Source organism: Lissotriton vulgaris, chromosome 2_1, assembly GCF_964263255.1.
Source record: "Lissotriton vulgaris chromosome 2_1, aLisVul1.2, whole genome shotgun sequence".
Lineage (NCBI taxonomy): Eukaryota > Metazoa > Chordata > Amphibia > Caudata > Salamandridae > Lissotriton > Lissotriton vulgaris.
Window position 1 is genome coordinate 1,713,233,896 of NC_141687.1, and position 14,399 is coordinate 1,713,248,294.

General features: G+C 46.9%; 1 protein-coding gene across 2 annotated transcripts in view; it reads left to right on the top strand.

Moving 5' to 3' along the window:
- The first annotated feature begins 255 nt into the window (after positions 1-255).
- IGF2 (insulin like growth factor 2) overlaps positions 256-14,399 on the top strand; it is a 30,511-nt gene continuing 16,367 nt past the window's right edge. Inside the window, exon 1 of one of the 2 annotated variants that reach the window (XM_086957709.1) lies at positions 256-580. In XM_086957709.1, the coding sequence (XP_086813835.1) occupies positions 482-580 (99 nt within the window). In that variant the 5' untranslated portion in view covers positions 256-481. Of the gene's footprint in view, positions 581-3,032; positions 3,153-14,399 lie in introns of those variants that run through there. The other variant, XM_086957710.1, reaches the window with a different exon arrangement.

Sequence of the window (14,399 nt, forward strand, 5' to 3'; positions counted from 1 at the left end):
ACTGCCGATGTAGATCCAATCCCTTTTTTTAAATCTTGATAAGGCGGTAAATACATGTAGGTCCCGAGAAGAAAAAACGAATCCTAGAAAAAAACATGCCCCAGCAACGTCAGGCACTGTACATCGTAGCGCAAGTCTTTTTTTTTATTATTGGAAAGTCATTCCTTTTTTGGAAAGGGGAGGTGCCGGGGAGGGTGAGACAGGCAGGACTCTCACTTGGTGAGTATAAAAGCGGAACCGAGCAGCCGCTCCAGTCTGTCTCCCTCACGCCTGGAGCAGCCCAATGAGAGAGCGCCGCTGCTGCCTGCTGGGACTCACTTTTCTTTCATAAAAACGAAAGTCATCACGGGAGCCAGCAAAGAACAGCAACAAACACCAACTGGGGAGGAATAAAAGCACTTTCAAAGAAAAAACTAAAACCGGCAGACAGCTCTCTCTCTTTCAAGAACCTCAAACTGCAATAAAAAAACAACCCGGTGAGATGCACGCTACGGGACCAGTGCGCTGTCGTGAAGTCAGCTGCAGCCGACCAAAGCACACCGCACAACCCTGCCGGCAGCCTGGGGTTACAGCTCTCAAGGTAAGGAGGAAGCAGCGACGCCGGGCAGCACTGTGGGCGGACAGGACCTGTGGGTTACGATCTGGGAAAGGGAAAGTGGTAAGAAAGGCTAAAGGCGCAATGGCTTACCCCTCTGGGGTATTGAGCGTGGCTTGCAGACAGCTCCGTGAGTTCAGCGCCTGCTGCAGAGATATGCCGACTGCACGAGGTTTCAGACGTGCAAGCTTGTGACTCGCGTGTGGATATTACTAGTTGGTGATATTGGAACAATTACGAGACAGGCTACTGTGGGGTATGTGCATCGGTGGTCAGAGTGACACTTAACACTTGTATACGGCGTCACCTTATTGCATAACTTACATACTTTTTTATATTTTTATACTCGGTGCCTTTTTTATGCTATTGCTTTTGTAAACGATGTTAGGTAATCATACAGTAAAAATGTACTTAGTGGTCGGCATATGTATGAGTGGGTGCCTTGCGGAGTCAGTAGTCCAAAGTTGTTGAGTGACTTCTTCGCTTGTGTGATGACAGAGGCCTTCAATCATGAGTCACCTGGGGACTTGCGCTGCCTGGCCTCTTCGGTGCTCAAATGGTGAATACATGGAGCGGTGTGTGCAGTGCAGCTCCTTGACTGGAGGTGCCAATGCGCTACATGGGATATGCTGGGTTTTTTTGCTCCTGAAGGCAGTATGCTACTTGTTTTAAAGAGAGATTCGGCACTCATCGAAGTCGTTTGTGGGTTGGGAACGGCAATTTAATGGAATAAAACACAGCAGGGAAATACTCAGCAGTGGGGAGGGGAAACGTTTTTAGGGAGATCGCAGGTGAACGTACAGGACGGCATGCGTGTAAGAACAACTTGAGTTTAAAACTTATATCCAGAATTTCAGATGTCGTTTCTTCAAAGTGCTACAAATGCGGGGAGATCAGCGACCCAATGGGTCTGCCATGGTTGACACAATTTGGTGAAGTGTGGAAGTTTTGCTTTAATTAATATTTCGCATCTGAACCTACTCACCCCATCCTTTCGTGAGCCTCCCCAAATCTATTTCCATGCCTGCCAAACCCATTTTTTTTAGGGTACATTAGGATGAGAACGCTACTTAACTGTATGCAAACGGAATTGGTTGCAAAAGCTATTCCCGTCCTCCGTGTCCTCAGAAGGCTGCTTGCCCGGGCAGTTCTTCCTCGGTACATTATATCGTAATAAGGGAAAACCGGTTGCAGTTATCTAATTTCACGGCTAGGGGGCCCCCACGCTACAAGCTAGTGCTAATACAGTAATCTGCCTGAGAGAGAATCATAGTAGGGGGGAAAGTGAAAAACAAAAAGACAAAAAAAAGGAAAATAACGGCAGAGAAACGCCTGCTCCAGAAACTGCTGACAAGTTAGTCTACTTTTTAAGTGAAACGAGAACTTCGTTTGATTGACCCTGTGTGCTTTTAGGTCACACTCTGGTATATAATATTTCGCTTTATTATGGAATTCCGACTTTGGAACTGGGGGGTCGCTTCAAATCCCAGCCTCGGCTCAACATCCTGCGAGTCTGAGCAAATCATTTAATCTCCCCGACCCTAAAAAAATCTGTAACAAGTCTGGCTCACTTGTAAAGCGCTCTAATGCCTTCGGGTCAAGGTCACGCTATATCACCATGAAAAAAACCTGCCACCATTCCCATATCCACATGAGCCCAATAAAGTGTACATAACTGATGCCTGGGGGGGAGGGGGCAGTCTAGTTGTGTGTGAGCAAGGAGAATAGTGCGACTAGCAGCGCTCCTCCAATGGTTTCGCTGAGGCCACCCATACTTCCTGTTGTTGAGAAGCGTTGGGGGAAGGGCTCTACTAGTTATGTTTCATGGACACCAGATGGGCATAGACCCTTAAACTTACTTTCAGACTACAGGGGTTGGTAAGCGCGCGGGAGGGGGGGGTGGGCGAGGGCAACTATGGGAATGTAGAGCTTGTTTATGTCCAGCTACTTATCTCACTGCTCCAATGAATTAGCTTTGCAGGGCCCGCGAAAGCTTATGAAATACGGGTTGTCAGTGTGTGTGTTTTCAAGGCTTCAACCTTGACTAATGTCCTAATCCCACTGTCCAATGTGACTAAAATGCGTGGCCTTAGGAAGTCCTCCTGCCTCCAGATCTGCAGGAGTGTGGATACATTAGAGGTAGGCCAAGCACCAACGGCACAGTCATGTGTGCAAAAACATAAGCAGCAAAACAAGACAGGGCGACAGTCGGCATATTGCCCAGCTCGGTGTAAAACTGTAGCGCACAGAAACACGGCACTGACCCCCCTTCGCTGCGCTGCCTCTACCTGCCCCCTGCTTCGTTCGCTGCAGAGCTCTTGTTTACTGTCCTCCGCTTCTTTCGTAAGGGGGATGCCGCTTGCACCCCTCGCATCTTGTAAACAATGCAGGGAGGAGCCTAGAAGGGGCAGTGGGGCTGATTTTCTGCTGACTCGGCAGATCTGGTGGGACAGCGGCGGTGATGTGATGTCCTGACGTTTGCGTAACTCTTCGCTTTCGTAACAGATGTCGTAGGATGAATTGAGGGGACTGAGACCAGCACGTCACCTCATAGCTGGTAAGACAAATTGTTAAAATACCCGGCGCTGGCTTCTTTTGCAAGTTGCCGAATTCAGTCGTTTGAGGGGAGACTCAATTTGTGTACACTCGAGGTCGGCAAAGCGAGCAAACGTCCCAGTCTCGACTCTCGGACAGAGCCAGCGTTTCACTTTGTCTTTCGGTGGCCCCCTCCTGCCGGCACGCGATTTTGGATGCCAAAAGTGCAGTCCAAACCCTGGGCCAGTCTCACTGCAGGACTGGGCAGACGGTCGAAGGTCTTCTATGCCGGCGTCTGTGCGGGAATATAACCCGAAGGCATGCGGGGCCCTGCCACTCAGCTCTTTTTTCGTAGTTTTACATGGCACAAACTCTCTCACTTTTTTTTCACAAGTACCACTACCATCGGGCAAACCCTATGCCATGTACTGTGCCCGTTGTCTAGCTTTCTGTAGACTCCACTTGCAGCCAGTTTACAGTGCAGCTTGGAGGCCTAGTCTTTCCCGATGAAATGGGAAATTGCCCCTTTCACTAAGCGGCCGTGGAGTCGCCCACCTTGTAAAATGTTCTCACTGCATGCTCTTTAAACAGTGTTTGTGCAAGTACTAACGAGCGACCCTTTATCTGTTGTGGTGTTGAAGAAACGGGCGAGTTGTTTTCTAGAGATTAGGTGAGAAGTGTATCCCTAGGCGCACCTTCTCTGCACTCGACCTCTGGGGCCTGGCTCGACCAAAGCCCTCAGGGGCCTGACACCCTCTGCCTGGCGTAGAGTTCGTTTCAGAATGGTGGCATGCGTCCGTGATCAAACTATCTTTTAGAGAAAAAAAGAGTTGAAAAATTCAGTTCGCTGTTATTGTGTTTCACTTTCAACCTGATTCCGCTTTCTGCATAAGTGGGATGGAATCCACTGGTCCTGTCGCTTCTGCGAGCGATGGGGGAGGTGAACGGGGGTTGAGAAAAAGGAGAGGGGGATTGAGGGAACCAATGAGAGGCGGCCTGGAGAACACTGCATCACACCCCTGTCCCGGAGGAATGGACTTTTCCTCAGAAAAACAAGTCTGCCCAGCGTGAACGAACGCGCGAGTCGGATGTCTGCACCAGGCCTTTATATTTGTTTTTCTTGTGTCTATTCTTTTGAATAAGTCTGTTTGCCGTTTCCCAGCCTCTTCAGCTTTACAGTAAATTGTTCTGGGTGAATGAGTTACAGTGTCTGGCTTGGAAATATTTTTCTGCCAAAGCACCCAGAGTGTAGAATGGTTGGGCCGAATGCGAGCTGACGTTTGTGCCCACGGCCGAGATAAACACTTGGGGACCGAGGGCAGTGGCGAGAACCAGACGCTGCAGAGGTCACAATAAGGAAGCTAGTCCATTACCGATAACAGAACCTATATCAACGGCCTAACCTGCCGTTCCAAGGGCACCCACTGTTTCTAGAACATTCTGCTTTTTGGACCACCGCTCCAGCCTTCTGAATGCAAATCTTTCCACAGCCCCTTCCCTGGAAGCAGGGTTCTATGTGGGATGAAAATACTGGGGGTCTCTCAAAGGGGTGAGGCCACTGTAATTAGGGAAGTGGCTTAAAACACATAAACTAAAAATTTGTACTTAGCATAGTGAGCCGCCCGACTTGTATTTTGCTGTTTCAGTCATTGCATCCAGATATATGATACACCAAGAAACATCATACCTACAACACGTCAGGACTATTCGCTTTGTCAATGGTAGTTAGTTTCATAAGATAAATACTCAGCAACTATGGCCTGTATATAATATTGAAAACGCTTCCACTAAAGCCTTGGTCACACCACGATGCTGTTGCTGCTCCTGAGTTTCAAAGTTTCAAAAAGAAGGGAAATCCAGAGAGAAAATGACTCTCTTTAAAGGATTTCCCTTCCCTACAACGCTCACCTGGCATGAAGTTATGCAGTAACTTCTCCACTAGTGAGAAGCGAGCACTGTGAGCACGCGCACATCCATGTGTCTGCTGCTACTGCAGTCCGGGAAAAAAACGGACCGCCTCTGCCAGGGCACAAAACATAGCCCGATAGAGACCCGTTTCGAGGCCTCCTTTAAAAAACTGCCAGTGCTCAGCACCGGTGCGACCCGGCCCACTTAAAGCCCTGCCTGGAAGCATGTTCTGTCTTCTGCGGACATCTCTACCTAAGCCCAGCCAGTTCAAGCAGCAGGTCTCATCAGTCCTTGTCACATGAAGTTTTCTCAGTTCTGCTTTACCCCAAAAGACTAGTCTCTCCCCTTTAACCCCTTTGCCGTCGGGGTAATTCCCCCACGGCGCAGGGGGCAAGGGGGGAAGGCGCGGCCCCGCGGTGCTCCTGGCGAGCCCATGAGTCGCAGTAGAGCTAAGCTCATGACGAGCTGGGCTCGTCACAGCCCCACCCACTGATTAGGTCTCCCGCACAGGCGGGGAATCAATCACGCGTGGGCGCGCCACAGCAGTTATGATGAGCCCAGCTCGTCATGAGCACAGCTCCACTGTGCCTCATGGCGAGCTGGGCTCGTCATGAGCATGGAAGGGGTTCACATTTCCCACAAACACCTCTTCTAAGTCTCTGCATACTCTGAACTTGTCTCAGAAAGTTCAGCTTCTCCCATTTACATCTTTAAAAAGCCTCCACCTCTCCCATGAGCATCTCTCCACAAGCTTAGCTTGTCCATTGAACATCTCTCCACAAGCTTAGCCTGTCCATTGAACATCCCTCTGCAGCCCATAGAGTGCTTGGACATCTCTTCCGAGCCTTCTGTACTATGACCATCTCTCCAGGAGCTAAACTTGTCCTGTTATTATCCCACGACCACTTGCATTGCCCCTAACTTCCCTACACAGCCCTACACCTAACGCCCCATGGATACATCTTCAAAGGTCGTGTTCCGCCTGAGCATCTCTCTAAAGCCCATCCTGAAACACATCCATAGTATATCCCTCAAACATCTTTCCCCAGTGAGCTCCCTCACAGCATCTGTCTGCTCCATGGGCATCTCTTCACCGCTCAAGTATGTGTTATCAACATATCTCCACTGACCCACACCGCCATGGAAGAAACCAGTGTTGCAAGAACCTCAGTTTCTAACATGCATCTCTCTCTCCACAGCCCGACCTGTCCCTCCAATGAGTGTCGTTCACTCCCTCTAGCGGGACCATCCCAATGGAATGATTACGTTTGAAGCACACAGTTGCAACATTTTCCTCGTATTCTATCACCAGAGTTTGTTTGCATTTGGCCAGGCTCCAATTACGAGATGAGGGGTTGATGTCAGCATTCATGAACATTAGTGTTCTCGGAATAATCAGAAACGGGTGATCACTACCTATGTTTGACTTAGGCCGCAGCCCTCTAACAATGCGACAAAGGACTGGGGCCTGTTTTCAATTTACAAGATGGGTTTTAAGTTAGAACACAATGCACAGAAATAATAAAGAGAAAAGAGGCATCCGGGAATCTACTTATTACCTGGCTCCAAGGTACTTTGTTACGTAGGATCCAAATACTTATGTTGTAAGGTGCTTTTGGATTCAGGATCCATTTCTTTATGTACTTGGGCGAAGCAGTCAACACCCAACCAAGTATGTGGAGATCGTCCAATCACTCCACTCAAGATATGCTGACCGCTTTATTGACAAGTTTCTCCTTTGACACCCCAGAATCTTTCTACACTACCCAGGCAAGCTGAACAGTAAACAATCCTAGGAACATTACATAAACATCCTCCTTCGCCATGATGATAAACTACTTTGAAACACACACAGGTCTTACACTCTGTATTTTGTAATTCTGAAGTAAATGCCCCTATGAAATGACTGTCTTTTGAACGTCTCAATCAATATGCCTATGATGTAGAATACAATGTTAAATCAATATGCCTATGATGTAGAATACAATCAGGCTTTGCCTGGGTCCTTACAATACAACAACAAACTGCGCTGTGGTTGGGAATACTTTTTATTATTTACTATATATAGTGAATGGACCACAGACATAGGTGGCAGCAGTATGCGAGCACAGCAAAAAGTAAGAAAAACCGTGACTGCTCAAGGGTGAGAAGGTCCCCTTCTGACTGTTGAACCATGCCCACCATAAAGTGAATACAAGTACAGAAGGAGTTGAAATGTGAACCAGGAAAAACACCACTGACCGTTAGACGGTAACAATAAAAAGTTCTATCCTTCTGTATCCGTAATCACACCCGATCAATGCGCAAGGGCTCTCACTCCAGAACTATATCACATTCTCACCTTATACCAAAGTATATACAGCAATAAACTCAATGCTGGTCTCAAACACCATTACCAGAACAAAATTTGTAATTTATCCAATCCTGAACTATTTGCAACAGCAGTTCTATTCAAACGCAGTGCACTGGAAGAAAAAACACATCCACTGGACGATCTCTCACACATGTACTCTAATTGGCCCCACCCATGACTGATAGTACATCTACTAAAACACCCACGCTAAATACATAGATGTAAACCAACCCTTTCTTAAGGACCTCTGCCCAAATAAGTACGCCTCAGCACTACTACTCTAATACATGCTAATTCACAACTACTCAACTGTGTTCTCTATTGTGACATTTTCTCATAGTACACACACCCACAAGTACAATGTTGACTTAAAACACCACTACTGAAACCTGTCCTCTAAAGCGTTTATCCATAAATACATACTCTAACCTTTGCTTATATTCCCCAATCTTTCAACAATACACAGAGTGGGCTAATGTACTTCTTTAATCAAATTATGCTTTTAGTCAACACTTTTCACGTAATCCAAGACTACTTTGTGAAAATGTGTTGATGGGGCTGTAGACGGGTAGTCTAGACTCTAGAGGAAGAGACCCTGAGCCATCGCTGCTGTACTTTTGAAGTTCTTCTTTAAAGGGAGTAGTGAGCAGGTAATATTAGCGCTCGCTAGCCTGCTCTGGCTGACATCACAGTTGGGAGATACACAAGTTGCCTTCTTTCTGAAGTGATAAATGATCACACATGTTTAAAGGCCCCATCATTGGCGACTTTAATGCAGATATATGTGGTGTGCCTGAGGTACAGGGGGTCTTGTGGAGTAAGCTCTGGCAAATGTGTTACATCCGGAAAAAAATGAAGCTAAGCCACAAATGTTAATTTCCACAAATTTGAACTAAAACACATTACCACCCCAAAGAGCATGGCTGTGAAAGCCCAGGGTGTAATTTATTTCTGAAATTCATATCCTTGATGATAATGAGCAGTTAGTCAAATCCATTGTGAGGTCCATATGCCTGGGACTCTGGCTGCAAGGGATGTTGTTACATTTTAAAGGGACCACCCCACCCCCTCCCATGGCGTGGGACAGAGGGAACACTAGGGCATATATGTACTGAGATTGCCCTAAACGGGGGAAACTATGGGGTACCCATGTGGGAACAGCAGCCGCAGCTGGTCAGAGGGAGATGAGGGGGAAAGCAGAATAAAAGCCATCCACCAGGAGCAGGTCAGCCCAAGCCTCTGGAGAAATAAGGTAGGGAAGTGCCCTCTCACTGGTACAGAACTCATATGGGGGTTACACGGAGGAGGATTTGAAGTAGATTGTTTTTTTTCTTTATTTTGAATTTAAAACTCCTAATGACGCAACAGTTGAAGATTGAAACACTCAAGAATAGTTGTTAAGAATTTTTCAGTGTTTGACCTACTGGACATGTTGGGGAGAGTCCATCTAGAAACCCTGAACTATCGAGCTTAGGCACAGAACCTGTCGTAATAATAAAAAAAAGCAGTGTTTGACACTCTGTCACTGTTATGGGGTCTTGGAACACCCAAACTCTCCAAGTGACAGGCAGAAGGGTGTGGGGAGGGAGAGGGATTTCCAAGAGACAGGGTATGGAGACTTCGGAGTGTTTCAGTAGGGCTTCCGTGGGACTGGATATAGTAAGGTTTCTTAAGCAATGGCTCGATGAATTGTCATTAACCTCCCTGAGAGTCAAAGAGTGACTAAGGGATATGTAGACTGCTCTCTGTCAGTACAATTAAGGTTTGTGGAAAGAGCATGACTATTGATCTACTGGGATTTACTGACTACAGTCAAATGATACATGCTGTACAGGGTGAAAGTAGTAGTAAGCTTCATGTATTTGGAGTAGAAAGAGCCATGGGTCAGATGGGTAAAATCTCGCCCCCTCCCAAAGCAGTCGAGGATTTGTTTTTTTGAACAGCCTGTTGCACTAATAAGTAGTGCAGGATGTAACTGATAAAAACAGTGGTGAGCTTGTCAAAGAAGTCTATGACCCTCTTCTTCCCTGTTCCCTTTTTTGCTGGCAGTCTCGATACTTTCCAAACAGAGAAGAAAGAGTTAAAATAAAATGCGTGTACATTTGCAAGTAACAAGTTGATTCCATTAACCCCTCTGGCAGGTTGGGCAAAGGCTAAAGTTCCCCAAGCAAACAATTTTGATCAAACACAGATCTCCAGTGAAGTCAGCCTCAGTCGCCCCGGCCTCCCTCCCTCCCCCGCCCCCTGCCTGATCACATCCATGCGAAATGGTTCTCTGTGCGGGACACTCACCTCTTGAGAGCAGAAACACAAGAGCTGGAAGCTGACACGGGAGGCCGGGCCAGGCCAGGCAACAACCAGTCATTGACATCAGCCCTGCAGCTCTCAAATTATAGCTCAACAACAGTGATGTCACAATTGGCCTGACAGACACACTTAACGTGTTTTTTTCTTAATTGCCATAATCTGTAAACTAAGGAAAATATTCTTTGTTCAAGACCTGTTATTGTGGTCTTGGGCCCAGGCCCTCCACCCCTCTCCTCTGCGGCACTGAAATCTTTTTTCTTCACAAGAGCAAGTAATGTTTCCAAAAGAGAAGCAGCCAGACACATTCCACTGTTGCAATAACACCTCTGTTCTTTTACAGTTTGGGAAATTGTAAAGATTTTTTGTCCAGCTGAACGTGACCTCAGTGCACGTTATTGTGCACGAGGCACCTCAGTTAAGGAGTTCTACAAATGAGAGAACTCAACCAAGGCATTGTTTCCAGGCAACTGCTAGGGCTGATTTCTCGGGAAGAGTTCTCTCAAACACAGGTCTATGATCGAACGGGCATGGAGCTATATCTTTTATCCTCCTTGTCTCAGATATTCTCCCAAAAATGCAACAGCTCTATGGAGACATGTAAATACACCAAATTTACGGCTACCATCAAACCAAGGCCTGCACAAAGGGCCCGAGAGCATGCTTGGCAGCACCCAGCAGGCCTCCTAAATGCAATGGGGGAGCTTGGTATTGCTGATGCTGTGCAATGAAAGGCCCAGTTTCCTTAACATGTTCTTGCGGTGTTCAAATCTGTCCTGCTTCCATTGGGGGCTTTGTTCTAAAGCCGGTTAGGTATCATTTCCTTTGGAGGTACCCACATATTAAAGAAATGTCTTCATTTACAGACAGGGACACATGGGAAATGACCCATAGTGGCGATTTCATGAGACCTTTTCCATGTTGGTCTCCTTGTTAACAGGGCTGTTGAACACCCTAATATCATCAGTTTTAGGAACGTACAAAATGAGCTTCTGCTCAGCTTTGGCGCTTCTCCTAGGTAACCCTCGATCCGATGAGCTCTGAAGATTCGGTCCTAGAATGATTGCAGAGATCTGGTAATGACTTCTGAAAGTGCCAGGAAAGATATAATGAGACAGCAAAAGAGTGAGGAATAGGAAGACATCTAAAAATTGCACGAATCCATCAATATCACAAATCTGTCAATATTTGTCAGGGGCCATGATAAAGTCTGCATGTGGAAAATATGGATCCCAAATGCCCTGGAGCTTAGTCATTTGAACGCATTACTGCAGCTTGTCTCCCTATATAAATGGATTAAAGAAGACGCCCCTATACGCTGCTACATGAGATCTGTTGTGTGTCTGAGAGTAAGGCTGCAATATGGTCTAGAGTAGGCAAAATAATTAAAAACCTGTGCAGATGGTAATCACTGTCATCCTGTTGAAAACCATGCACCCACTCGCTCTCTCTCTGTTTCTCTTTTCCTAAGGGGTGCTGGTGAAGCCTTTGTGTGTTAAAAGAAGGTGTGGAGCAATGCATAGGAGCTGACAGGTACAGGTGCAGCCCCTTGGTGCCTGAAGAGTGATACCAAACTGTAGAAGACCTCCATACTGCAGTAAAAGGGACACTGATAGTCCGGCTCCTCTATGTCATAGAACAAGCTGAAGCCAAGCAGCTTTGTTTTTTATGCTGGCAATGAAAGCACAGAAGAGTTCTCTGCATACGGCGTTTGTTTTATTGACTAGTCCTTGGTTTTCAGAACTCGTTTACAGGACTTGGCCAGCACTTGTGGCCCCCCACACATCTAGGATTAGAGAAATAGGCCAGAAATCTGTCCTGGCATAGAGAGGCTGTGAAAGCACAAGCTGTATATAACATGTCTCCAAGAATGAGTCTCTGCAGGATTTGGCACAGAATAATGAGGCGTCTCTACACAATGAGAGCTGTGTTACAGCAGTCTGAACAATCTGGAACAGGGGGCAAAGAGAAGGACCTGTTCGCCCCCTGGAAGGAAATTTGAGAAAGGGAAGAATAGAGGTAGCCTGGTATCCATGGATCGAAGCCTGGGAAGAGGAAAGCAAAGAGAAGGGCTTGGTGGTCCATTAGGCAGAACATAGAAAGCTGGAGTATATGGAGCAGCACCTCTGAAAGGGCAGTATATGGAAGGGACTGTTGGCCTTATGGAATGGATCCTGAGAAAGGGAAGCATAGTGCAGGAACTGATGGCGGCATCAGACAGGATCATAAAAGTGTCCCCATTACTGAATCAGCTAGCTAAAAAACGTTCCCACATTAACAAATCAGGGCAGTTTTGAACTTCAGAAGACATGCCGAAATGGTGTTTTGCAAGGTGTGGGAGACTACTAGCGTTTGTGCTTGCTGCAGGCAATGTTTTTGGTAATCTCAGGGAAATCAAAAGTAAAAACTGGCCCACCAGACCATAAAAAAAGGCCCACCAACAGCCAAAAAAACGACATACACACTGACTTGACAGACCATGCACTCTGGGAAGATATAGACAGAATGAGGTTAGATGCTTGATGGTCCAGGAAGCTTATAGGACAATCCACGATAAAGAAGATTAGAAAGGGGGACTGAGACCCTGCAGCCGTCCATGGCACTTGCTGCTAATGAGGGCTGGTACCAGGAACTACTTATATCCTTCCTATACATTATTTACCGTCATCGCACAGCACTGCTGGGCGCGAGAGCTCCCGCATCTGCTTCCTAATTTTCACCTTTGCTTTCTATTAATTCTTCCCTCGAAGACGTGATTGGCAGATGGCCGGCGTGGCGTTCTCCCTTTCGTAGCACGCAAGTGTGTACGTATCCCAAGCACGTCACTTCTTAGCACCGCCTTAAACTGATTATGGTGCTTAAACGAGGCTAAGTGGCTTGCAGTTTGCAACAACCATCGGAAGGGCCTGTGGAAACGGCTCGGGCAGGGGTGTTTTTTCCGCTGCACTTTCGGTCCCAGAGGAATGCTAACATCTCAATTACGAGGTGTGTGGTTGTCTACAAAGAGCAGACAGAAGCTTGTAAAAGATGCAATCTCTCTCTGAACCCGTGATAATGAAGCTCTCGTAAAGAGGGCTTCTCTCTCTTTCTTCCGTGGAACCTGTGTGGGCTCCAGCAGATAAATTGACGTTCGCCAGCCCCCTGTGCGCGGGGCTAAGGCTCTTGGGGGAAGACCTGCCATGAAGCAATCAATATCCGCAGCGCCACTGTAATGTGTAGGGGGTGTGATCTCAAAGCCCGGCGAGTCAAAGGTTAATTGGGAAGGATTAGAGCCATCTAACAAGCCGCCACCGAGGCTGGGCATGGGCTGGTTTTCTGCTTTCTGCTGTGACACAAGAGGCGCTGCAGTTACTAAGCAAAGTTTTCTTTGCTGCAGGTTAGCATTCCAGCATGTACACACAATATTCCTATACTACACGTAGAATGGCAATTCGATGATTGTTCCTCCATAGGAAAAAAACATCTGAAATCCATGCCCCTTCTACCCCCTTGTCTGTAAATTTGTCAAATTACACAGATGACTTGCTACTTTTAATAGCCTGGCCTCCTTGTCTACTCCTCAAGACACTATAAGGGTGTAAGGCACATCGGCCCATGTTTGTCTGCTAGAGGGACGTTTCTCGTGCACCCCCAGAGCCGTTACAAGTACTTTTCCACTGCTAAGTAAGGTCATATTGGGTCACACCCTTTCCTTCACTATAAGGCAGTGTTTACTACTCAATGTTATGCCCTCCTAACGCAGATGACTTATCTTACAGACAAGCTCACCATCTCTGGTGGTTCTCAGTACACCCACAGCCAGGTACTATCAGATTGCATAGCGAGAAGAGTCAAATAGAAAAAACAAGGCAGCAGGCGGTCTCCATCTATGTACACAGGAGCTGGAATAACATCTGGTATCCTTCAGATTTGCACCAGCACTGCTTCAAATTAGGAGAGTGTTGAAGACTCACTTCTTTAAGGAACACTTCATCACAATGCATTAACCGTCTGCAACCCGGCTTCCACTTCTATTACACGTTGACTTAAAGCTTGATGTTGACTATGGACAGCACTCTGCTGCCATTTGACTAGAATTGCGCTATAGAAATACCATATACATATTTTATAGATGTATACATAATAGACCAGCACTGCCTTGTTACAGGGTCTCCTCACTAAATAGCACAAATGCAATATACACATTCAAGTCAAATCTATTTTTTCAGATCTCTATGATAGCTAAGTAGTGGAAAAGATAACCTGCCGCCTTCAAAGGGCTTCCTCGCTGCCTACAGCCAGCTGCCAAGCAGCAGGGGCTGCAATGCAGGGTAGGCATTTGTAATGGAGAGGAGGATCGGTGACGGAGTGGGGGGGGAGGGGGGGGGGTGGGGGCGGGGACTGGAGAGTGGACCGGCATCCAGTCATACACAAGGTTTAATGTGATTTCATTTTAAGAACAGGCCGGGTGTGGCCACCGCAAAGGTAATACGTCTCTCTGGGCTGAGGTGCTTAATCAGGCCACTGTAGTGGGATTGCGGTGCTGCAAGGCACGCAGCAGCGGACGTCAATTTGTTCAACAATGCTGAGCTCCCAGACTCCGAAGTAGTGTAATGTGGTACAGTCAAAATCTGCTTTTACCTCACTATTATAGCTCTTGTAGCTTTATTTATTTTCCCTTACTTTGATCCTGCTTTTGGTGGCTAGTTTCAAATGGCCAACTAT